The 23810-nt window shown below is 48.2% G+C and overlaps 1 protein-coding gene across 3 annotated transcripts in view; it reads right to left on the bottom strand.

Moving 5' to 3' along the window:
• The window catches only part of TRAF5 (TNF receptor associated factor 5), a 41528-nt gene that overhangs the window by 12345 nt on the left and 5373 nt on the right, over positions 1–23810 (bottom strand). For 2 of the 3 annotated variants that reach the window (XM_081122003.1, XM_081122004.1), the window contains exons 2-4: positions 4626–4844; positions 3567–3624; positions 1274–1375 (exon numbers count right to left, since the gene is read on the bottom strand). In XM_081122003.1, coding sequence (XP_080978129.1) covers positions 1274–1375; positions 3567–3624; positions 4626–4843 — 378 coding nt within the window. In that variant the 5' untranslated portion in view covers position 4844. Of the gene's footprint in view, positions 1–1273; positions 1376–3566; positions 3625–4625; positions 4845–19245; positions 19679–19763; positions 19953–23810 lie in introns of all 3 variants that reach the window. The other variant, XM_081122002.1, reaches the window with a different exon arrangement.

Consider the following 23810-nt stretch of genomic DNA (forward strand, 5'->3'; position numbering starts at 1 on the left):
GAGAAAAAGAGGATAGAGTTTTTCTATAGGAGATAAAGAAATATACCTATTTTCTTTTGCCTCTGCTAGTAAAAAACAAATGGTAATGACAGCTGAAATCCACATCTTATCCAAATTCATTGATATTACCCTCAACTCACCCAAACAGTCAGCATTCATCTAGATTCTGCTACCTGTGAGATCCCACACCCTATCAGGCGAAGTGAGGAGAGCACTGAATGAAGGGAAAGAAAGAGGTGGAAAGAAATCAGCCAGTCCTCGAGAAGCTGATGATCTGGTCACAAAGCCTGATCAACGGTCCATTTGAGCCTTGTTTCCTTTTCAGGCTTAGAGACGACACAAGCAAGTTGGAAAAGAGACCCTGCTCTGGGACAGGCGGCTGGGGACTGTCACAGGAAAACCCGGCAAAGTTCCCTGAAGCTCCAAAGAACTCCCTGGGTTGACAGGAAATCATTTGCACATTTATAAGCTCGGTGCCTGGGGGGTTTTGGAGGAGTGATGGAGAAAAGAGTCGCCTGAAATGTATTCTAAAATGCGTGGGTAGGAGTGGAAAATTCAGCAGCCTCCAGGCAATTTCCTGAAGCTTGAGATGCCTGAGCCTCATTCACCCGTAGTGTGGTCAAGCCTGATACCGGCCTGCCTGCCATGGCAGAACCACATTTTCAGCCCGAATTTTAACAAACTTCCTGCTGGAGAGAAGAGTGGGTAGGACAGTTTCACTGGAGAGGAAGCTGACTCCCCTTCGTCTCCCTTATACCTTTTTGTTTGCATCTCATAACGATGCTTCACCTTTAAACTCCATTCTATCTCTGTTCTGACCTGTTTTCTGCCTTCGATCACAAACTGTAAGAGGCCAGGGCCCACAGCTGCTGGGCCCACCTACCCTGGCCTCTGCGAATGCTTTTGGGCAGTCATATCCCGACTCCTGCCCCAGGGACCCCAAATCCTTCCCCCCAAATAACATGTCCTTGCTTAAGTGTTCCTTTTGCCCACCATGTCTCATATCTTCACTTTTGGATCCATGCCTCTCACTCACAATTTAAGGTCTAGTACAGGGAGCGTGTCTTCCGAGCCTTCCAGATGGAACAAATCTCTTCACTCACACCACAGCCCTAGGTGTGGTGTGCTGCAGAATTTCTAGATGTGAATTCTCTGAGGGCAACCCAATGACCACCCCAGCCCCAGGCTTAGCTCAGTAACTATCACAAAAAGGTGTTCAATGCACGTCACTGGGAATTGGCAAATGTAAATATTGTTTGTGAGTAATACTAACCTGGAATCGTCCCAGAATAATCCTGGCATTACACTCAGGAGCATTTTTGCAATATACATATAAATTGAGGACTTCCCTTTTGCAGCAATTGTCTTTAAACACCTAAAAGATAAACATGATAGGTCTCACACCAACGCTTTAGAACAGCATGATTCATTATTAATGTGGTCGTCAAGTACATCACAGAAGGCAGGCGAAACCTTCCAGACCAGTGGTTGGCATGGAAATACCAGATTCACCACCATAAAAGGAAAAGCTGTCTCCGATACATACTTCTGACAGGTCACTAAACATACAAGCCAGGTCATTCAACGCGCAGCACAGCAGGCTGCAGCTAGGAGAATCTCATGGTGACCTTGACCCCACATGCTCAGAGGTCAGGAGGTGGGGCTGTGGCTGAGGGTGATGCTTTCAGCTTCCTGTCCCAGCAGAAGGGTTTGTATTAGTTATCAGGTAGTGTCACTGAAGCTATGCTGACTTAATATTTCAGCACAAACCAGGGGCTGGCAAACTTTCTCTGTAAAGGATCAGATGTAAATATTTTCATCTTTGCGGACCACACTGCAATGGTCGTTGCTGCAACTATTCAACTCCACCATCTACAATACTAAAATGAGTGGGCGTAGCTATGTTCCAATAAAACGTTATGTATGAATAGTGCAATGTAATTTTCACATGTCGCAAAACATTATGCTTATTTTTATTTTAAATTTTTAAATTTTGGAATAGTTTAAGACTCACAAGAAGTTACAAAAATAGTACAGAGTTCCTGTGTTCCCTTCCTCTGATTTTTTCCAATGATTTAAAAATATAAAAACTGCTCTTAGCTCACAGGCCATACAAAAACAGGTGGTAGGCTGGACATGTCCCAAAAAATCCCGTGTTGCAGTATGCCAACCCCTGGCCTACTGGGCGAGGCAGGCACAAGTATAGCTCTGTCCTCTGCTGGGCATCACAAGAGCACAGAGAAGGAGCATGTGTGTCAGACAGGTGTTCAGGGGGCTTCCTGGTGGGGGTGATGCTAGAATGTCCCATAACAGAGTTTTAAAGGAAGAGAACAGAGCTTAAAAGGATATTTTAATGGAGAAAAATCTTCACGACCATGGCTTAGGTAAGGGTTTCTCAGATACAACACTAAAAGCACAGGCGACCAGACAAACAAATATAAAGAAGGCTTCATCAAAATGAAAAATGTTTGTGCTTCAAAGGAAAGAGAAAAGACAAAATGGGAGAAAAATATTTGCAAATCATGTGTCTGATGAGAGACTTGTATCCAGAATATATAAAGAACTCTTAGAACTCAACAAGAGACAAATAATCCACTGAGAAACTGAGCGAGGGAGTTGAATAGGCATTTTTACAAAGAACATATACAAATGGTCAAGCCCATGAAAAGACGCTCAACACCGTTAATCATTACAGAAACACAAATCAAACCACAAGACACTTCTTCATACCCACGAGGAAGGCTATAATAAAAAAAGGTGGACAGTCCGGCCGGGCGTGGCTCAGCAGTTGAGCACCGACCTAGGATCCAGGCGATCGGGGTTCGGTTCCCAGTCAGGGCACATGCCCGGGTTGCGGGCTCGATCCCCAGTCGGGGGCGTGCAGGAGGCAGCGGATCAATGACTCTCTCATCATTGATGTTTCTCTCTCTCTCTCTCCCTCTCCCGTCCTCTCTCTGAAATCAATAAAGATATTAAAAAAAAAAAAAAAGATGGACAATAGCAAATTCTGGCAAGGATCAGCGGAAATCAGACTCTCATACACGGTTGGCGGGAGGCAAAATGGTGCAGCTGCTTTGGAAACTAGCCTGGCAGGTCCTCAGTATGTTAAGCATGGAGCTACCATATGACCCAGTAATTCCACCCCTACTATAACCCAAGGCACATGTATACTTTCAAAGTAAATTTGGTGACATATGAATTATATCTTGATAAGGTCGTTGTCAGACATAACAACAAAAGGAAGTATTAGCGATTAACCAGATAAGAAAGTGAATTCCTGGAAACAGGATATTTTCATTTCTCCAAGTGACTCGATCTGGCTGGAGCGAGTGTAGGAAGAGCGTAAGGAAGCAGCAGGAAGGGAAACGTGGGGAGCCAGTAAGGACCCAAACAAGCCTCCCTCGAGCAGGTCACAGTCAGGGGTGTGACCCGACCCCTCGGCAGAGGAACGTGGACTCCAGGAAGGTCCATCCTCCTGTCCTCCTGCTCCAGCCTCGATGTCCAATCAAGACACTGGCTTCTCTGTCAACTAGAGAGCTGCTAACCCAAAGCAGTGATTTTCTTACCTCGTGAGGTTTGATAACCTCTTTATCTACAGGGCAGAGCGGAACTGCATTTAATTCTCTGGAAAGAAAAATAAAAACGGAGCAGGAATTAAGAGGTGACCTCGACAGCTCTTCCTGGAGCAGCCCCAGCCCTCCAGCCATGCTCGACCCTCTGAAGTCCCCCAGAGTCGGCCAGGCCCTGTCTCTACTCATGCTATTGCCTTCTCCCAGAAGGCCCCCCTGCACCCCAATTTCAGCACCTCTCCAGTCAGCCTGAAAAACTCCCATTCATCCCCCAGGACACAAGTGAAATAGTGAGTCCCCCAGACTCACTGAATGCCCTCTCCAGGGCTCCCTCGGCAGTCCTTTGCTTATCACACTGGACCACAATCGGTCTGCTTCTCTGGAAGGTTCCAGAAGGCAGAGACTGGGTCCTGTTCCACAAGGGCCCTCTAGCTCTTCAACTCTGGACGCTAGAGCTTAGTTTAGCACGGTGCCTGGAACACACAGGCACTGAGTGAACGAACCCATGCATGAGCGGGTATGTGCTGTAATGACCCCCTTTCTAAGCTGGGCAGGACACAACTTCCTTACTGCCCCTACAAAGCCCCAAATGCCTGCTTTTATGTTTCTCCTGGTCTGCATCCTCAATGTGGCATGATCCAGGTTTTACAGCCACCGAGGAGTGAACTGCACCGTGGCAGCGAGACTCCTTCTGGATGGGACACCACCACTGCCTTAAGGCAAGGAAGGGTCAGGGTGACTACAGGCCTTGGAGAAATATGGGTCCTTTCCAACACAGACTGTGCTGCTAGGTCTGCCTTCCCATGCAAAGCAGGTGTGGTCTGAATTTTAACCAAAGGTGAAAATCAGTAAGTGAGTGGCAAAAAATGAAGATTGCTCCTCAGGATCTGACAGAAGGGCCCTGGGAGAGCTCCTCCCCAGATTCGTAGTTCTGTCGCCAACCACGGCAATTCCAAAACCATGATTACAACTGAGTGGCCACACTTGACATTTAGATCCCAGGACAGGCCCCTGGGGTTCTGGCCTGCGGTGGCTGGAGGTCACCTCCCCACGCACCTCAGGGACAGGATGCAGTGCTGGCAGAAGCGGTGTCCACAGCCTGTCTGGTGGGGGTTGTGAAGCACTGAGTGGCAGAAGGCACATTTGTATCGCTCTTCCAACAGCTCCACAAACTGGTATTCGGAGTTGGGCTCAAAGTCCAAGGAAACAGAGTTGCTGGAATTCTGGCGGATGAAACCACAGGGGACGCCTGCTTGCTCCTCAGAATAAGCCATTCTGGGGGGTCAGGAGAACAGAAGGGAAATTAAGTGTGCACATATCGAAACAACTACAGACATTGGGAGTTTAATTATCGAACATCGCCCACATGGTCACTCTGTCATGATCTTGTAACTACAGTGACAACCTCCTGCCACTGGGGGCTCCTGCAGAGGGGAGACATCTGGGGTGCTCGGGTGGGAGGCTGGACCAGATGTCTTCTAGCCACTTTCTAAGAGACTCAGCCCTATGACCAGCAACCTTTTTACAGGATGCTAAATTATTCTGTCAGTTCGGCCACATGCTTACACAAAATCTAGCCAGGAGTTAACTACATTCTAAGCAAACTCTTGTTACGAATTTTCTCCCATCCAGTTGAGAGAATTGAAACAAATGTTTTGCTAACGTTTTTCAGAAGCAAGAACCACACACACCAATACATTGCTTGCAGTATACAGTAAGTCCACACATAACGCCATCAAAAGATTCTTGGAACTGCCACAAAACAAGGCATAACAAAGACAATTTTAACGTAGACCAATTGATATAAACAAGAGTTAGGTTCTCAAGGCATCTCATCAACATTATAACAAAACAATGTTGAGTAAAACTTATTCAACGACTTCCTGTAAGTAGATAAAGCACCACAAACATAATTTCTCACCTGAGCTAAATAAGAACCCACTAACTGCTTTCCCTCCCAATCCCTTCTCCATACAGTATCCAGGGTGATATTTTCAAAATGCAAGCGTCTCCCCTCATCGTTCAGTGGTTTCCCAGGAGAAAAGCTATAACGCTGAGCAGTCTACAGGAGTGCATCCCCCCCACCCCACGGCATCCTGGACTTCTCGCTCCCTTGCTTCCTGCATTCTAGCCACAGGCTTGCTTTGAGTTCTTCTAATCCACCATGCTGTCTCCTGCCACAGGGCCTTTGCACAAGCTGTCGCTTCTGTCTAGAGTGTTTCCCCTATTTCTTTCCAATCCCCTTCACTTAATCAACTCACATTCATGCTTTAAGTTTCATTTCAAGCTTCATATTCTCAGGTAAGCTTGCTCTTCTCTCGTTGGTCTAACAACAGGAGGCCTACCCATCAGTCTGGAGAACATGCTTGGCCTCCAGGGAGTGGCTAGGGGATAGGGTGAGTGGGTGGGGGGTTTCACTGTATAATCCTTTTGAATTTTTTAAACATGAATACATTACTATTCAAAAATAAACAAACATATAAAAACAAAAACTAAACACCCACTGTTGTACCGGTTATAAAACCAGGGTGCTTTCCTTCATGGCAAGACGTGATTTGAAACTCGACATGTGACTGTGAGGTTGTTTGATTTGTGTCTGTGACCCTCAGTGACACACAGATGGCATCTGGTCTTGCTCACTGTTGCATCTCCAGCCCTTAGCACTGAGCCAGGCTTGGAGAACAACTCAGCTACTTTTTGAATTAATGTTATTAAGTGAACATTTTGAAAACCCTCGACAGAGCTGCTATAGTGACTTGACCTCTAACATAGTGGTTCTTAACCTTTTTTTGAGAAAGAACTTCCCCTTGCCTTTGAAAATCTGGTGAAAACTCGAGGCCTTCTCCCTGGACAATAACACACATGCCTGGCGTCCGGACATTCAGGGACCCTCTGAACGCACCAGGGCTCCCCAGGTTAACAACAGCCTTGCCTCCCCAGCAAGAATGCTGTTGCTTCTGGCACAGTGCCAGGAGCAGGGATGTGTCTGACAAATGGCTAATGGATGGGGAGCTGTCTGGGGTTGTCTCTGGGGGGGATGTACTTGCACAAAGCCAGGGCACAGGAAGGCTTGGCCTCAGCCTTGCTTCCTTTGGCTCACTCTAGGGATTCCTCATGATTCCCTTGCAGCTGATGAGGTCAACTGGGCCACGGAGCAGCTGCGTGGCTCACTCTGTAGGGCGGCCCCATTCAACCCAAACTTCTGCTCAAGCCAGCTGCTGGCCTCTCTCACTTCGGGAGGGGCCTGAATCTGGGGTGTGGCCTGGGTGAGGGATGCAGAGGAAGCAACTGGCCTTTTTCGGCAAATAAAGCTTTCTCCCCGGAGGAGTCCAGAAGACCAGGGGATATATTATTTTTTGTCCTGGGGTTTCCTCTCTGCATGTGTTTTCTGAAGAACGTAGAGGGTGGTAGGTGATCAGTACAGATGTGATTGTTCCTCTTTTTAACATGGTTTACTCTTGAGATTTAACCTGTTAGTTACGAAGACCAACAGGCGTAGCCCTGGAGTTACATGCACAACCCAAGTAACCAAGACCCGCCTTGCTCTGGGATAAGTGCAAGACCAATTCCAAAGGGCCCCAATCTGCCCTGTGTTCTCTAGTCCCGAGGCAAGTTGACAGTTCATGACCTATGCCTCTCTGGGGTTCTCTCCTGAGACCAGGCTCACGTCTGTGTCACACAGCATCTAAATTTGGACTCAGAGATGCACCCTAAAGCAGCAGAGTGGTCAGCCCTCAAGCAGCAGAGTGTTCAGCCCCCAGAACAAGGCTGTAGGATGTACAAAACTCAGTTCAGGTTCCCCTCCGCTACACTCTACCCTCTTTCCTACCACAAGAATTTAATGCACTCATCTGCGTGTCTGTCCACCTTTCTCTACAACAACAGTTCTCAAAAGTTTTGGTCTCGGCGCTCCCCTCCCCCCTTTAGACTCTTAATAATCGAGGCGCCAAAGACCCAGAATAGCCAGCTCCATAGTAAAGAAGTAGAAACAAAGTTGGAAGATTGACACTACCCAACTTTAAGACTTTCTATAAAGCTGTAATAATCAAGACAGCACGTGGTACTGGTAAAAGAACAGACAAGTAGATCACAGGAACAGAATAGAGAGCCCAGAAATAGACCCTTGTAAATATACTCAACTGATGTCTGACCAAGGAGCAAAGGCAATACAATAGGCAAAGATAGACTTTTCACAAATGGTGCTGAAACAACTGTGAGTCCACCCAAAAAACGAGTCTAGACACAGACTTGACACCATTCACAAAAATTAACTCAAAACGGATCATAGACCTAAATGTAAAACGCAAAACTATTAAACTCCTAGAAAATAACACAGGAGAAAAATCTAGATAAACTTGGGTTTGGCAAAGACTTTTTAGATACAACACCAAAGGCACAATCCATGAAAGAAAGAATTGATAGGCTGGACTTCATTAAAATTAAAAATTCTGTTCTGTGAAAGACACTGTCAAGAAAATGAGAGGATAGCCAGACTGGGAGAAAATATTTGCAAAAGATATATATGATAAAGAAATGTTACCCAAAATATACCTCCCCAAAGAAGGTATGCAGGTGGCAAATAAGCATACGAAAAGATGCTCCATATCACATATGGACATGCAAATTAAAACAACAATGAAGTACCACTAGACAGTGGCCAAAATTAGAATGGCCAAAATAAGAACACTGGCGAGGACCCGTAGCAACAGGGACTCTTTTACATTACTGGTAGAAACGTAACGCTCTGGCAGTCAGTTTGGCAGTTTCTTACAAAACTAAACATACTCTTACCATCTGATCCAGCAATCATACTCCTTGGTATTTACCCAAGAAGGCTGGAAACTTATGTCCACATAAGACCCGACATTTATTCATAAATGCCAAAATGCACAAGTGACCCATGTGTCCTTCAGTAGGTGAATGGATAAAGCGTAGGACATCCAGCCAATGCGATATTATTCAGCGCTGAAAAGAAATGAGCTATGAAGCCATGAAAAGACATGGTGGAACCCTGAATGCATATTACTAAGTGAAAGAAGCCAATCTGTAAAGACTCTAACTGCATAACTTTCTGGAAAAGGCAAAGCTATGGAAGCAGTAAAAAGATCAGTGGCTGCCAGGGCTTAGGACGGAGCGAGGCAGGGATGAGTAGGCGGATCACTAAGGATTTTTAGGGCAATGAAACTACTTTGTATGATAATATAATGATGGACACATGTCATTATACAATTGTCCAAACCCACAGTACAGTGATTTTCAACCTTTTTCATTTTGTGGCACACAGAAACTAATTACTAAAATTCTGCGGCACACCAAAAAATATAGTTTTTGTAAATCTGACCAAAAAAGTAGGTACAATTTTGATTCATTTACACCAGATGGCTATTGTTGTGTTGTTGGCTGTTGTCATTTTTAATTTGACAATCTAAGGGGAAAGAGGTAAGTGCCCCTAACTAGTCAGGTGCTGCATGTTTTAAAACTTCTCATGGCACACAGGACACCTCTTGCTGCATACAAACTATGGACTTTGAGTGATAATGATCTGTCGAATGAAGGGTAGTGGAATCTGCCACCCCAAAATGCATCTGAAGAAGTTCAGGACATGCCACCCCAAAATATGCTGCATTGGTGTATAGATTATTTTGAATTGTAGACACTTGAAAAATAGCAAATTCAGCCCTGCCAAGTGTGGCTCAGCGGGTGAGCATCGACCTAGGATCCAGGAGATCCCGGCTCGATTCTCAATCAGGGCACATGCCTGGGTTGTGGGTTCGATCCCCAGCAGGGGGTGTGCAGGAGGCAGCCCATCAATGATGATTCTCTCTCATCATTGATGTTTCTGTCTCTCTCTCTCCCTTCCTCTCTTTGAAATCAATAAAGACATTTTTTTTTTTTTAAATAGCAAATTCAGAAAGTGGGTTTCTCTGAACACCTTATCTTCCTAAAGATAGTTCCTCCAAAAAAAAAAAGGAACTCAGTTATCACAACTCTGCTTTCTGGAGTTTCATCAATCAGGAAAGAATGACTCATCAAAGAAGAAGAAACTAGCAGTTGACACCTAGACAAACTTTGTTACAAACTCTCATCTCCCATCTATTCTTTTAAGGTCCCACTCATCTTTCCTGAAAATCATTTACTCTCCCTCAAAAGGCCTACACCCCCCCCCCCCTTTGCTTTTCAAATTGTGTTCAAGCCTGAGTTCTAAGCCACCTTGGAGAGTTCCTCCTCTCCCTGGGTATCTCCCAAGTATACATGAGATACATAAACTTCTGTTTGGTTTTCTCTTGTTAATTTGTCTTTTATTACACTGGTCCCAGCTCAGAAGGGTAGAGGGAAAATTATTTTCCTCCCTGCACACAATGTAGGTTCATAAACCGTAACAAATGTTCACTCTGGTAGGGATGTTGACAATGGGGGAGGCTGTGCAGGGAGTGTAAGGGAAATCTCTGTACCTTCCACTCAATTTTGCTGGGAACCTAAAACCACTCTAAAAAAAATTAAGAATGCCAAAGAGTTTTTATGTGGGTTATATCTATCAATATTTATCAAATTTGAGATTAAAATTGAGAAATTTTAAAAAATATTGTTAATTCACAATAAGATAGTAACGAGCCAGTCATATGTTAACATAAATAAAATTTTTATGAAAAATAACCATTTTCCAAACAACAAAAATTAGTGAGAAGAGTGTGGCATTGTTTTAGATTTTTGCACACTCTGGGTTTAATAGAAGATAGCTGGATTTTCATATCTACTCCTGCATTCAGTCTGCTGAAGTATCACTGTCCTGTAGTTTCTGGAAAACACCACTGCACGCTCATGAAAGGAGAGTAAAAATGTCAAACGATAGCTTAGAATTATTATGAAGGTAGATTTGCCCATGCAGATCCCCTGAAAGGGTCTCAGGGAGCCCCAGACAGTTGTGTGGTGGCAAATGTTTAACAATCTGCTCTGCTGGGGGAAATTTTTCAATTTCCGTGCCTGAACATACCGGAACTAAGTAAGAGCCCACTATCTGCTTTCCTGATAAGAGCTGCTCCAGCACCCCCAGGGCCCCTGAAGCACACTTTGGCAGCCGCTGCTCTATCAGGCTGCCGGTGGGCTTGGGCCTTGTCAGTCTTCGAACCGTCAAGGCCCAGCAGACAGACTCCTGCTCCTGGTAAAGGACCAGCAGAGGCCTGGGGACTGGACGCCCCGCTCCCCCCCTGCCTTCCCTTGCATCCCTTGCCTGGCCCTCACCAGCATGCCTAGGTCATCCACTGGCCTTGTGCATCCCCTTATCTGTTGCTTTGTTCAGTATTTGCTTCTATGAAACTGAATTTTTATCTCATGAGACGTTTTTAAAAAAGCACTTTTGTTTTGCTATACAATATGGACTTTAGGAGTTTCAGGGTGGTGTTCTTTTATGTAAATCCAGCTTTGCAAGGTCTGTCTCCTCCCTCTGTAGTTCAGGCCTGGGATGTGGCTCCAAAAATGAAATCAATTCACTATGCTCATTGACGTGAGAGAGCCCCAGTAACAGAACTATAAAGGCTGACCGTTCTTTGCCTAACAAATACATTTCTCTAATTAATTCAACATTGGAAGCTGGTACACTGTCACTCCCAGGCAGTTATTTAGTGGAAATCAAAAAGAGTTCCATTTTATTAAAATATTTCTCCTTTGGGTATAATAGCTTATATAACAAGAACAGCAAGAGCTCAGGTTTTGCAAATAAGGAAACAAAGCCATCATAATTACTGATAGAGCTTGTATATCTCCTTACAGCAGTTAATATTGCCTATTCCTGCCACCAGTGGAACATACAATGTAGTCCTCCATCTGAAGAGTTATTAACTCAAACCAAAATAGACAAGAGAAAATCACATCTCATCTGCTCCCTAAAAACTCTTCTTGAGTTTTAAAAATTGTTATTTTTATTGAATTTATTAGGGTGGCATATATATGTGTAATTTTTTGTTTAACCCCTTTATATTTTTCCTCCCAGCTCCCCAACCCTCTGACAGCTGCTAGTCTGTTTTATGTATCTATGCTTATTTCTATTTTGTTTGTTAAATTATTTTGTTCATTAGATCCACATATAAGTGAGATCATATGGTATTTGTCTTTCTCTGACTGGCTTATTTCACTTAGTGTAATAATTCCCAGGTCCGTTCACGCTGTCGCAAAAGGTAAGATTTCCTTCCTTTTTTATGGCTGGGTGGTATTCCATTGTGTAAACGTACCACAGCTTTTTTATCCACTCATCTACTGAGGGGCACTTGGGCTATTTCCAGATCTTGGCTATTATAAATAATGCTGCAATGAACATAGGTGTGCATATATTCTTTCCAATCAGTGTTTTGGGTTTCTTCTGATATATTTCCAGAAGTGGGATCTCTGGGTGAAAAGGTTGAGGGTTTTTTTTAATGCCATTTTTTTAGCTTTATAAATTAATGCATCTTTTCCCTTAGAATTTTCTAGGTACTCCAAAGGAAAGCTGTGGGTGTCATGATTTAAATTCTTTACTATTTCTTTAAATTCTTTACTATTTTTTTTAATTCTTTACATTTCTTCTGATTCATTTTTGGGGAACACATCATAAACAATCTAACATTCTGAAGCAGTGTGAGTTTGGCTTTTGGTTACAATAAAAGGACACATATCTTAGCAGAATTCAGTCTTAGATTTAATATAGGAAGGCAGGTCCTTGTCGGCGTGCCCAAACTACTTCCACAGCCCCCCAGCATCTTGTTTAGATTAATGAAGGTCTAGAAAACTCAGGGATGTTTTTATATGTTACATTATACTTCATAAGATATAAGCCCAGGAACTAGGTTTCCAGGGTTTTCAAGTTCTAATTCTTGGGAGTTCTGGTGACTACAGAGCAAACCCCAGAGTGGAAAGGGCACAGGGCCAGAGACCCGGGCTCAATCCCTGCTCTGCCTCTCACCAGCTATGACACCTGGGGCAGACACCCCCACATATCTCGAGTTAGGTCCCAAGACTGCAGAGACCTGTGATACCCCATCTGTCCTTGAGGGTCTCCAAGTTGAGTGGAGGAAATCAGACGTGGAATGATACATTACAATACCCCAGTGACAGGTACCACAAAGCGAGATTTAACAAAGAACTGCAGGAGCCCAGAGGACGTGTAGCTAACACTTTCTGAGGTGTCTGCTGATTTCAGCTGGTCTAGAAGAAGGGGGAGGCATTTTCTAGATGGCAGTGATAAAAGAATTTCCCAGAGGGTGTCATAAAACTTCTGGGACGGTTAATCATTCACTGTGGCTGAAGTGGAATTAAGGGAACGTGCCAGCCACTTGCCGGTCGGCTCTCAGGTCTCCTCTGCTCTTCCTCTCGCTGGTCTGCTTCATGAGGTGCCCTGAGGGTTGACCCCCTAAACTCTATTTCCTGGGCTCCCCGGCTCCTGTCTGGGTTCAGCCAATGAGAGGCACTGTCAGGAGACTGAAGGGTGAGCGGAAGGGAGAAGCCAGAGCGCTTCTCTCCCATCCCTTGGTGGTGGGCAGCATCTCACACTGACTGGGTCTCCTCCACGGCTTTAATCGCCACCAGGTGGCCCCTCTCTGTGGACTTGTTCCTGCCAGGCAGCCAGGATGGTGCCCAGCTCCTAAGCTCCAGAAGCACCATCTACGCCCTTGCTCCTCTAGCTCCCGGGTGTGTGTATGTGTGGGGTGTGTGTGGGGGGGTGGTGTACAGGGGGGTGGACAGCTTCCTGCTATGACTCATCATCAGAGGACAGGCCGCTAGAAGTCAGCTACCCTTTTCCAGCTCTGCTCAGGCCTTGCTGGGAGCATAAGAAGCCAGCACCCTGCTCGGCCGGCCTGGCTCAGCCATTGAGCATCGACCTAGGATCCAGAAGACTGTAGTTCGATTCCCGGTCAGGGCACATGCCTGGGTTTCAGTCTTGATCCCCAGTAGGGGGTGTGCAGGAGGCAGCTGATCAATGACTCATTATTGATGTTTCTATCTCTCCCTCTCCCTTCCTCTCTCTGAAATCAATAAAAATATATTAAAAAAAAAGAAAAAGAGAAGCCAGTGCCCTAATGCTCGCATGTGACAATAGGGGCTGGGTACAAATATGTTATTCCTCAAAGCCACCAAGACCCACTGAAGGAGCCTGGGCTTCAATTAAAGAGGAGAGATGGTGGTGAGCAATGAGGAAGAGTTAAAATGTCAATCCCAAGATGCAATGACCCAAAGAGACGCTGGAGTCCCTGCCCTGGGCAGCACCGGAAAAGGGGCCAGCTGGCTTGGGTGACAGGCGCTCACTTGCCCGGAGGGCGGCTGTGCCCTCCCTCAAGGTCGCTTCTGGCCCTTGGATTCCGAGATCCTGCTCTTCCAGGGAGGACACTTACAACCAAAGGAAAGAAGGAGGAGAGGCGCAGCCGGGGTGCCAGGGGAGGAAAGAAAGCCCGTCATGCAGTATCCACAGGGCACCAGGGAGGGCTGCGGGGGGCTCGGAGTCCCCAGCAAAGCCTCGGGGCCTGGCAGACCCCAGCTCTGCAGACGACGCCTCAGACAACAGCTGGGCCTCTGCACGGCCCCTTCTCTCCCTCTCCGCTGGCCCCAGAGCTTAACACAACACGGCCACCGTGCGCCTCGGGGAGAAGCTGCTTTTCCCTTAATTATACCTTTAACCACGCAGGTGAGACAGGAGAAAGGGCCTTAGAGAAGCGCAGGCTTACAGAGGCGGTTTTCACCAGGCCTAACATGGCGAGGCGCCCACGCAGGGACTGGGGGACACCGCCGCCACCAGCCAACGTGTGACGGCAGGCCACCAACGCACCGTCCTGCCCACGGGGCAGCTGGCTCCGGCGTCTCCGGGGCAGAAGCTGGCTGTGTTCTCTTTTTCCTTACACTTGCACAGAAGAGCATTTTCCTGGGCACAGGACAAACAACGATGTGGGTATGGCCTTAATTCCTTTGAAGGGAAGTGTCATTTCTCTTCATGCTGTCAAGAAACCTCTGGTTCCTCATTTTATTGGGAGCGCAGCAAAGCACTGTTGGGGAGGGGAGGGGCTCAAGGGCTGGTGGGCTTCCCCACTTCCCTCCGGGGCCCTACCTTGGTCTCACTCGCAGGGAAGCCTAGAATGGGACTCCCTCTCTTGCTCAGAACTATCCAGAGTCCCCCTGGCTCCAAGCAAGATTGCAGGCCTTTCAGGTCTGTTTTCAGAACTTAGACTAAGAGAAAAAAAGAAAACGCTACTGATCTTCCCACGCAGGAACTCCTTCCTCTTCAGGAAGCTTTGACTCTACAACTCGCAGCCCCCACCCTCAGCTCTGACCGCATCTCAGCCCCCACTGCCCTTCAGGGCGGGCTCAGCCAGCTCCTGGAGGGAGGGGCCGTCCTCCCTCACCCCCAGGCCCTCAGAGCCAGCCCTCTGCCTGGCACAGAGTGCTCAATCAGTGTTTGGCAAATCAGAAGGGAAATTCAGAATTAATGTGAGGCCTCAGTGGAAAAGGGCTGTTGGAAGCAGGGCCATGAAAACAATCCATGGGGTGATACAGAAAGATGTGAATGCAACCTAAGGGCTAGAATAGGACGTGGGTCAGGGCTACAGTTATGGAGTCTGTGTCTGGGCTCAGCACCAGCTAATTCACATTCTGTCTCATTTGCATCCTGACGGCAACCATCTGATGTTGGAGAGGTCCTATGCCCAGGAAACAGTGGAAGCCTCAGGTGATAAGGAGGAACCAGGGCTCTTTCCTGCCTCTCCAAGGTCTGCCAAGAGCCGTGTGGTCTGGTAGTCACCACCTCGGGCTCTGGAGTGGGCCTGCCTGGCTCCAGTCCGGCTTCTGCTGCTGAGTAGCCATGTGACCTCAGGCAAGCTACTTACTCTCTCTGTTTCTCAGTTTCCTCACCTGCAAAATGGTGACAATGATAACAGTAGCTACCTTACAGGATTTTTGAACATTAAATAACATAATACTATACATCAAGGGTCGGCCGGCCCACCACTTGTTCTTGTAAATAAAGTTTTATCAGAACACAGCCACACTCATTCGTTTGCAAATCATCTATGGTTGGTTTTGCACTATCCTGGCAGAGATGAGCAGCTGCACCACAGACCGTATGGCCCATAAAGTCTCAACTATTTATTATCTGGTTCTCTACAGAAAAAGGTTGCTGACCACCCCCTTCCCCTCTAACCCCCCCGCATGAAGAGCTTATAATGGTGGTGGGCAGTAAGTGCTATGAGGGCTATTATTATGAACAAGCATTTGCCCCTGAGCCCCTTCAAGAGCATCCCCCACTCTGAGGATAACCTGACTGCCTGACAACCCAGGCACTGTATTAGGCTCTAGGGGCCAGGGAAGAGCAAGACAGAGTGGTCTAAGCCTGCTCTTGTGAGGCTCACAGCCTAATGGAGGAGACAAAAGAGCAACAAGTAAAGGAGGTAATTATGGACAGTGATAAGTTCTTTAACGAAAACAAACAGTATGTTGAGACAGAGAAACAGGGGCAGCCACTTAGACTGGAAGGCCTCACGGAGGAGGCTACACTCGAACAGCTACCAGAAGGATGAGCAGGAGCAAGTGGGAGGAAGTGGCAGGAAGGACACTCCAGGCAGAAGGGACAACAAGGGTAGCAATCAGTTCCGGAAAAGGATTTGCCATGTTTGAGAAACACAAAGGAGGCCAGAGGTGTCAGGGACAAGAGGCAGCCCAGTAGGAAACAGGGCAGGAGCCAGACCACAGGGGCCTGAGGGCCCATGGGAAGAGGCTTGGGCTTATTCTAAGAGCAGAACGCACGTTGTAAGGAGCCAATGGCACTGTCTGCTTTGGAATCTAACCCTTCTGGATGCTGACTGGAGAAGGGGCTGTGGCAGGCCAGGGTGCGGGCAGAGCAGCTAGGACACTGTCCCGGTGGAGAGGGTTCAGTAGTTGGGGACAGATGGCCAGGCCTGGACGTGGTGCTGGCGGGGACACGGACCAGGCCGGGGGAATTTAGAATACATTTCACAGTAGAACCAAGAGGACTTAGAGGCTGACTAGGAGGCTTGAAGGTGGGTAGGAATCAAGGAAACCTAATCCCTTTTCCTGGCCTTAGGGTACTCTGAGGAAAGGGGAGAGACCTGAGATCACCCTTGATGGGTTACAGAACAGACACGCTGAGGATTCAGAAACCTTGGCTTGACCTTTTGGTGACTTTTGACTCCCAAAGGCCAGCATCAGTCTAGCTGTGCTTCCCATAAATGCTCTGCACAGCTACCCTGTGTTAGGTTCATGTCTTCAAGCTGACCACAGACATGTGACATGCTGTCACCTGCCAAATGCCCGGGGCTGGGAGAGTCTGTGGCTGGGACCAGAGTCAGCATTCTGTGGGAGACTAATGGGGCAACACCCTCCTGACCAGTGGCAAGGCCAGCCCTGGCCCAAGCCTGGGGACGAAGCAGACAGGGCCAGAGACAGCCCTTTCATCCAGGCCTGAGCAGAGAAGCTTCCTGAACTAAGCCTCCCCAGGCACACTCCAAATGCCCAGCCTACTTGTGGGCACTCGTCCTAGAGTCCAGCTCACAGAATGTTGTAGGGCCTCATGACAACACTGGGCACTGGGCTCTTGGGACTGACGGGCTTGATCGGGACAAGAGAAGAGGGAGAGCAGGAGGGGAGCCCAGAGAGGGGACTCACGAGAAGCAAAAACAGTGTGAAAGAGTGAGTTTCCCCCATAACCGAGGCAGTCAACAGTGGAAGACTTAAGTGATCGACTAAGCAAGAGTTTCAGTTTTTTAAAAACAGTGAAACTCATTAAACCAAATCTCATGCAGAAACATCAGGAAAAAAAAAAGAGTGTGCAGAGGAACTGGTTGAAGCAAGGCTGGTTGGGTTTCCTCAGATCTACACCCCTGGGCAGCTTTGCTGGGTCACCTCACAGGGTCCACAGCTTGATTTTCCAAGATGATGATGATGATGAGAATACTAATAATGACACCATGTACACACACTAGTACTCTGCAGTCTGTATTTTTACTTACAACATTATACCCAGTCCTCGCACTAACCCTGTGGCCACATTATCATCGTCATGTTTCCGATGAGGTACCTGAGGCCCTGAGCTGTCAAACAACTTGCCCCCCAATCACACAGCTGGCACATGGTAGGGCAGGGTCGTTTTGTTTTCTTTGGTCTGTGTCATGGCTGGAGGACATGTACACCCCAACCAACACCAAAAGGGTCTTTATGAGGCCTCAAGACCAGCTCAGGAACCAGACCTCTGGGTTCAGCCCCTTCTGCCACTCATTTACCTGTGCCATCTTCTCCTCACCTAGAAAATGGGACAATACTTAGGACCTGCCCCTAAGGCTTGGAATGGAGATCAAATGTGTTAATCCATGTGAATGACTAGCACACAGAGCCTGACATATAACTAAGCACTCAATGTCCACTCACGCTGGTCCTCCAGGACCAGCCAGCATTTATTCAGTGCCTGCTGCATGCATAGGCCTGTGTCTCATCTTATTGTGCGAGGGGGTGAAGTGGAACAGGACCCCAGTTACCAGTCAGTTCCCATCCCCAAGGGGTTTCCAGTCCCGGTGGGGCTCATGCCCATGCACAAAGGGCAGCACAGTTTCCAGAGTGGTTAGGTCCTAAGAGTGTTCCCTGGAGCATGATAAAAATCTGGTTTGGGCCCTTTACCCTAAAAAAACACACATCTGTTTTGGGATCCTATTTGTGGTCAGTAGATTTCAGAATCAGGATCTCTCAATAGCAGCTAGAAGTCTGCTTTCTAACAAGTTCCTGGGCTAGATTCTGTAGCCTGTTACCATGCACCAAACTGGACCACCGTGCCAGCATCTGGTCACCTTCTCCTCCTCACGGGCCATTCCTTTCCCATCTCTCTGAGCACCCAGGCTGGTGCCGGACCTCTCTGCTTTTCTATCTGCTCACCTCGGCTCCTGACTTAAATGCCACCTAAGGTCGCAATCGCGACCTCTAACCTGAACTCGAGTCATTCCAACCGCCTAGCCCTCACTCTATGTTTGTTTACGAGGCATCTCGAGGTAACACATCCAACCCCCGTCCAACCTGCTCCTCCCACAGCCCTCTTCTCCTCAGTGAAATGGTGCCACCAAGCACTCTGTTGTTTGGACCCAGAACTCTGGAGTCCTCCTTGGCTGACTCTCCATCGCACAACACCAAGTCCTATGGGCCTGTCCAAGCGTCCTAGCACTCTTCACCACCTCCAGCAGAACCGCCCTGGTAGAAACATGGTCATCTCCCCACTGGCTACAGCATTAGTCTCCTGCCTCTGCCTCCGCCCCTCTAGTCTATTCATAACCCATCACCCAGGGTCACCCTATCAAACACAGTGATCCTTTCAGACATGTCACTCCTCTGCCCCTATGGCCCCTCTCATTCAGGGCAAATGCCAGTGTCCTTAGAGTCGCATGCGATCTGGCCTCTGGCTTCTCTGTCTTCAGTCCCTAGCCTTTCCCCCTTCACACGCTCCGGCCACACCAGCCTAGCTCTTTCCTGATGAGGAGAAGAGCCTTCCACTTGCCGTACCCCCATCTGGAATGCTCTCCTCCCCGACACCTGGATGGCTTGTCCCCTCACTTCAGGTATCTGTTCGAACGTTACCGCCCAGCTAAGCCTTTGCCGACCCACATGGAAACCCAACATCCCTGGTAGCCCTGTCGCCTGCTGCATTTTTCTCCAAAGCACTTAATACCTTCTAGCTTCTTGCATGTTTCCTTGGTCACTGCTTGTCTTCCCTGAGCCAGAACACAAGCTCCATGAGGGCAGGGGTGTTTCTTCTGTTTACTCAGGTACCACACTTAGACCAGCGCACCTGAGGGGTGCTCAGTAAGTACTTATAGAGACTGAACGGCCTCCTGATGGTGTCTGCAGAAAGCAGGGCAGCTTCTCTCCCCCTGAGCGTGCCTCCCAGTGCCCAAACTTTTCATCTCAACTCTTTGCAAAGTCCTGAAATCCCACCAGTTACAGTAGAGAGAGCAAAGCTGGTAATGATGCTGACTTGGGGAGGGCAGTCAATGGCAGGAGGGGATGGGCTGGCCTCTGGGGCTGGAAGAGTAGGTCTTGACTGGTATCGTTACTCCTGTGACCTAGCTTCTGGTGAGACACCACAGTGGGGAGCCAGGTACCTGGGAAGGAGGGGGAAATGCTGAGAAGGACTCAGAGGTAGGCAGGCCAACAATTCAATTCCATAAACATGTATGGGGTCCTTACCTTGGAGAGATCTCAAATCACATTTGCTGGCCCTTTTCTGGAGACTTCATTACGTCAATGGGTAAGAAAGGGCAGGGCCAGGTTGTCCTGTCTGCTTACTCCCTTGTTTTTAATCTCTATTTCAAACGTTTCTCGTCTCCACAAGCCTTGACCACTCCCTCCAGTCTTACCAGCAAACTTCATTTCCTACTGCACAGAAAAAAACAGTAGTCTTCAGACCAGAACTACCTCCACTTCCTGCCACCAGACCTCCGTGCCTACCTGCACAGGGCCCCTGCTCCTCCCTTCCCCTCCCAGGGCCCCGGCAGAGGTTGCCTCTGACTCAGGCCAGAATGTCCTCCTCAGGGGTCTTTTGATGTCGATTATCACCCACCCCTGCCTGCTCCATTGTCAAGCTCTCCCTTTCAGCTGGCTCCTTCCACCAGCACTCAAACAATCCGAATCTCTATTAAAATTAAAGCAACACAAAAAAATTCTCACTCCTGTTTCTCGAGCATTCTTCCCTCTCACAGCCAAACTTCTTCTCATCACCCTCACACTATCTCCACTGACCCCTCTTCAATCCAATTTTCAGCCCACTCCGGCCTGGCTTACACCCACCAAACCACCCAGGCTGCTTTCACCAAGGTCCCAATGACTTCTGGGTCACTAACACCAATGTTCAATTCTCAGTCTTCACCTCCCCTGGCCTCTGTGCAACATCTGACATTGTTGACTGCCCCTACCCAGAAAACACACACTTTAAAATACCCCCTCCCTCTAGCTCCCTGGAACCACACTGTCCTGGCATGAAAGGCCACACATGAACTAACAACTCCCAGTTGTCTCCCTCCTCTGCATCTAGACCCACACATGCTCCTGCCCACCTAGTGTCTCCTTCTGACTCCAAAGCCAACACATCCCAAATTGAACCGATCTGCCCTCTCCTAAGCCGCTGGAACCCCAGAGCTCGCTACTGAAGACCCACTCTTTACCTTGCTGTTGTCACTAGCCCATGGGCATCATTCCCAGGGAGGCCTTCTCTCTCCTCCCCCACATCCAATCAGTCACTGAGCTCCCCTGGATGTACCTCATGGACACACGCCACCTACTTCTCCACCCCCCCACCCAACCCCCGACTCAGGCCACCATTCCCTCTCACCTGGGCCACGGCAACAGCCTTCTGTGACTGGTCCCCCTCCTCCACTTGTTCCTCCACACAGCAGCCTGATTCAGCTTTTGAAAATGTCAAGCTGCTGTCACTCACCCAGCGTCCCATAGCTCCGTTCCACATCCCTAACCTGCCCACATCTCCAGCGTCACCGGTGCTCTCTCTCCCTCCCACCCCTAACCCTCCAGCCTCTCTGGTCTTTCTGCAGTTTCTCCGGTTCTCGTAGGAGTGCAGAGACTTCCCTCCTCACAGCCTTCGCCCTAAGGCTGGCCTCCATCTCTGCTGCAAACTTCCTCTCCTCCGTCTCCCCACTTCTCACTGAGCTAAACTCCTCCAAGCCCAGCTGAAGCACCACATACTCAGCTCAGCCCCATGTGCCCTCTCGGCCAGCTTAGGACCCCCCTTCCTCATCATATGCCCTTTGTCGCCCAGGATTTCTCCTTCGTAGCACTTACAATTACAATTCATTTTTTACGTAATGATCGGTTCACCAATTGTCTGCACCAGCAAATAGAAGGGGATGTGTCTCTCTTTTTCCAGGTGCTGGCCCAGAGCAAGCACTCGAATATCTCAGTGAATGTATAACTGCCCACAGTGTGCTAGATACTGCGGCTAGGAGCTGTACGTGGGTTGTTCCACGCACTCTGCACAACAACCCAGTGGGGAGTGGGCACTAATGTTATTGTTCCTGGTCACACTTTACGGATCGGGTCCTGAAGCTCAGGGGAATTACATAATGTGTTTGAGGTAACAGAGCTGGTGAGTGCTGGGTAAGGATTCAATCTCAGGCTTGTGTCGCATCAACGCCACTACACTGCATGTCCCCTCTGCACTCTCCACGGTGCTCACTCGCTCACCTCAGACTCAGTGGGTGCTCAACCAAGAGTGGACATTATGTCATCTCGCTTGGTCCTTATGGTCATCCTTGAGGTCTACAAACAATAATTACAATTCCTCTTTTCTAAATGAGGGAGGAGAATGGAATTTAAAAGGTTCAAAGTGTCACCTAGCAGTAGGTAACCCTGCTGAGCTAGAACCCATGTCTTCTGGCTCTTTCTCTGGGTGATTTTCTCTACAGCACAACCACAGTTAGGCTCTGACAGGCGGATTAGGCAGGGAAGCTGTGCAGTAAGAGTTAACAGAGCAGGCTTGAGAGATGTCTGCTTATAAGGATGGCCCCTGGCTGTGTCTGAGAAGGTGGATTGGGGGCAGGTTCCCCTAACCGATAGGGGGGCTCACTGTATCTAAACTGATTGCAAACAATGTGGTTTACGCTGAGCACCTGTTTTTCTTCTGGAAGTCTGGAATTTGGGTATAGGATGGGTAGAGGGTGCCCACGTGATCAGTCCTCAGTAAAAACCCTGGTCACTGAGTCTCCTGCCCTGGTGGGTTTAGCTCAGTGGTTAGAGCATTGGCCCCCGGACTGAAGGGCTGTAGGTTTGATTCCCAGTCAAGGGCACCTACCTTGGTTGCAGGTTTGATACCCAGCCCAGATTGGGGCACATGCCAGAGGCAACCAATTGATGTGTCTCTCTCACATTGATGTTTCTCTAGCTCTCTCTAAAAATCAATGGGAAAAAATATCCTCATGTAAGGATTAAAAACAAAACAAAACAAAAAAACCCTGGGCACTGAGCCTCGAATGAGCTTTCCCAGTTGACATCGTCACACATGTTGTCACAGTCCAGTGCTGGAGGAGGTCAACATATCCTGTGTGACTTCACTGGGGAGATTCTTGGAAGTTTCTGCCTGGTTTCCTTTAGACTTTGCCTCATGTGCCGATGTGGCTTTGAATCCTTTCACTGTAATAAATCATCGCTGTATGACTATATGCTGAATCCTGGCAGTCCTCCGGGGAAATCATCAAACCTGGGCATGGTCTTGGAGTCCCAACACAGAGGCTGTCTTAAGAAGAGATGAATTTTGAAGGTTTTTTTTAATTTGCAGATTAACACAGGAGGCATTCTAGGCAGAAGAAATGACGTGGAGAAAGTTCAGAGCAGACAGGTCAGGTGGAGAGGCCCCACAGCTCTTCAACATGACCTAAGAGAGTGGGTGCTGGGAAGGCCAAGCATTACAGTTATGACATGGAAGAGATGGGAGCTGGAGAGGTCATGCTTGTGAGAAAGATCCAGTGTCAGGAACGTGAACCACCTGAAGTCACACACAGGGAACTGTCAGTGCCAAGGAAGGGCTGAAAGAATTTAGTGCCTGGCTGCCCACAGCTAATATGTAGCATTGCACACTTCTCCGAAAGGTCCGGAGAGTGCTACTGAGAGGTTGAAGTGACATCCCAAATAAACCACCTCAACATAAGGAAACCAATCTGCTCCAAAATAATCTACTTTCCATTTATTAAGGGCAATTACTGACTCCTTCCTTTATCCCTTTGAACTGCCTTTGCCCACAGTCCAGTGTCCCTCCTGTCCCTCCTGCCCCCCTCCCCAGGCCTCAGGAAGGCTTCCTGGAATAAGCCCACACACTTGTTTAATCACTTCTTCATTCTGCAGCTACTCAGCACATAAGCCTTCATTTCATATTAAGTTATTTTCCCTCTAACCTGGGAAAGCCTGGTAAGTTTTCCTAGGTGGCAGCCACCCCACCCACCTGCCTGCGCCCTCCAGCATCAAGGGCCTGGTTAATGCTAACGGAAGGCTTGGAGCACAGCCTGCTGTTCCCAGAGTCCCCCCTCTGTGAGGGGGACGGAAAGGGCCCTGGCTGGCAGCCTCGCATCAAATCAGCCTCGCTCCATATCCTGCTCTGACTTCATAGCTGGACCCTGCTAAAGCAACTAACTGCTCTGCTCCTGGTGATCAAGCCAGTGCCTGTATTTTGCATCCCAAGTGCATTTTATTTCTTCCACTGGGTCCCTGCCCAGTGCTTTTCTCCCTCCTAGG

This window comes from Miniopterus schreibersii, assembly GCF_964146895.1.
Source record: "Miniopterus schreibersii genome assembly, chromosome: 19".
In the NCBI taxonomy this organism is placed as follows: domain Eukaryota; kingdom Metazoa; phylum Chordata; class Mammalia; order Chiroptera; family Miniopteridae; genus Miniopterus; species Miniopterus schreibersii.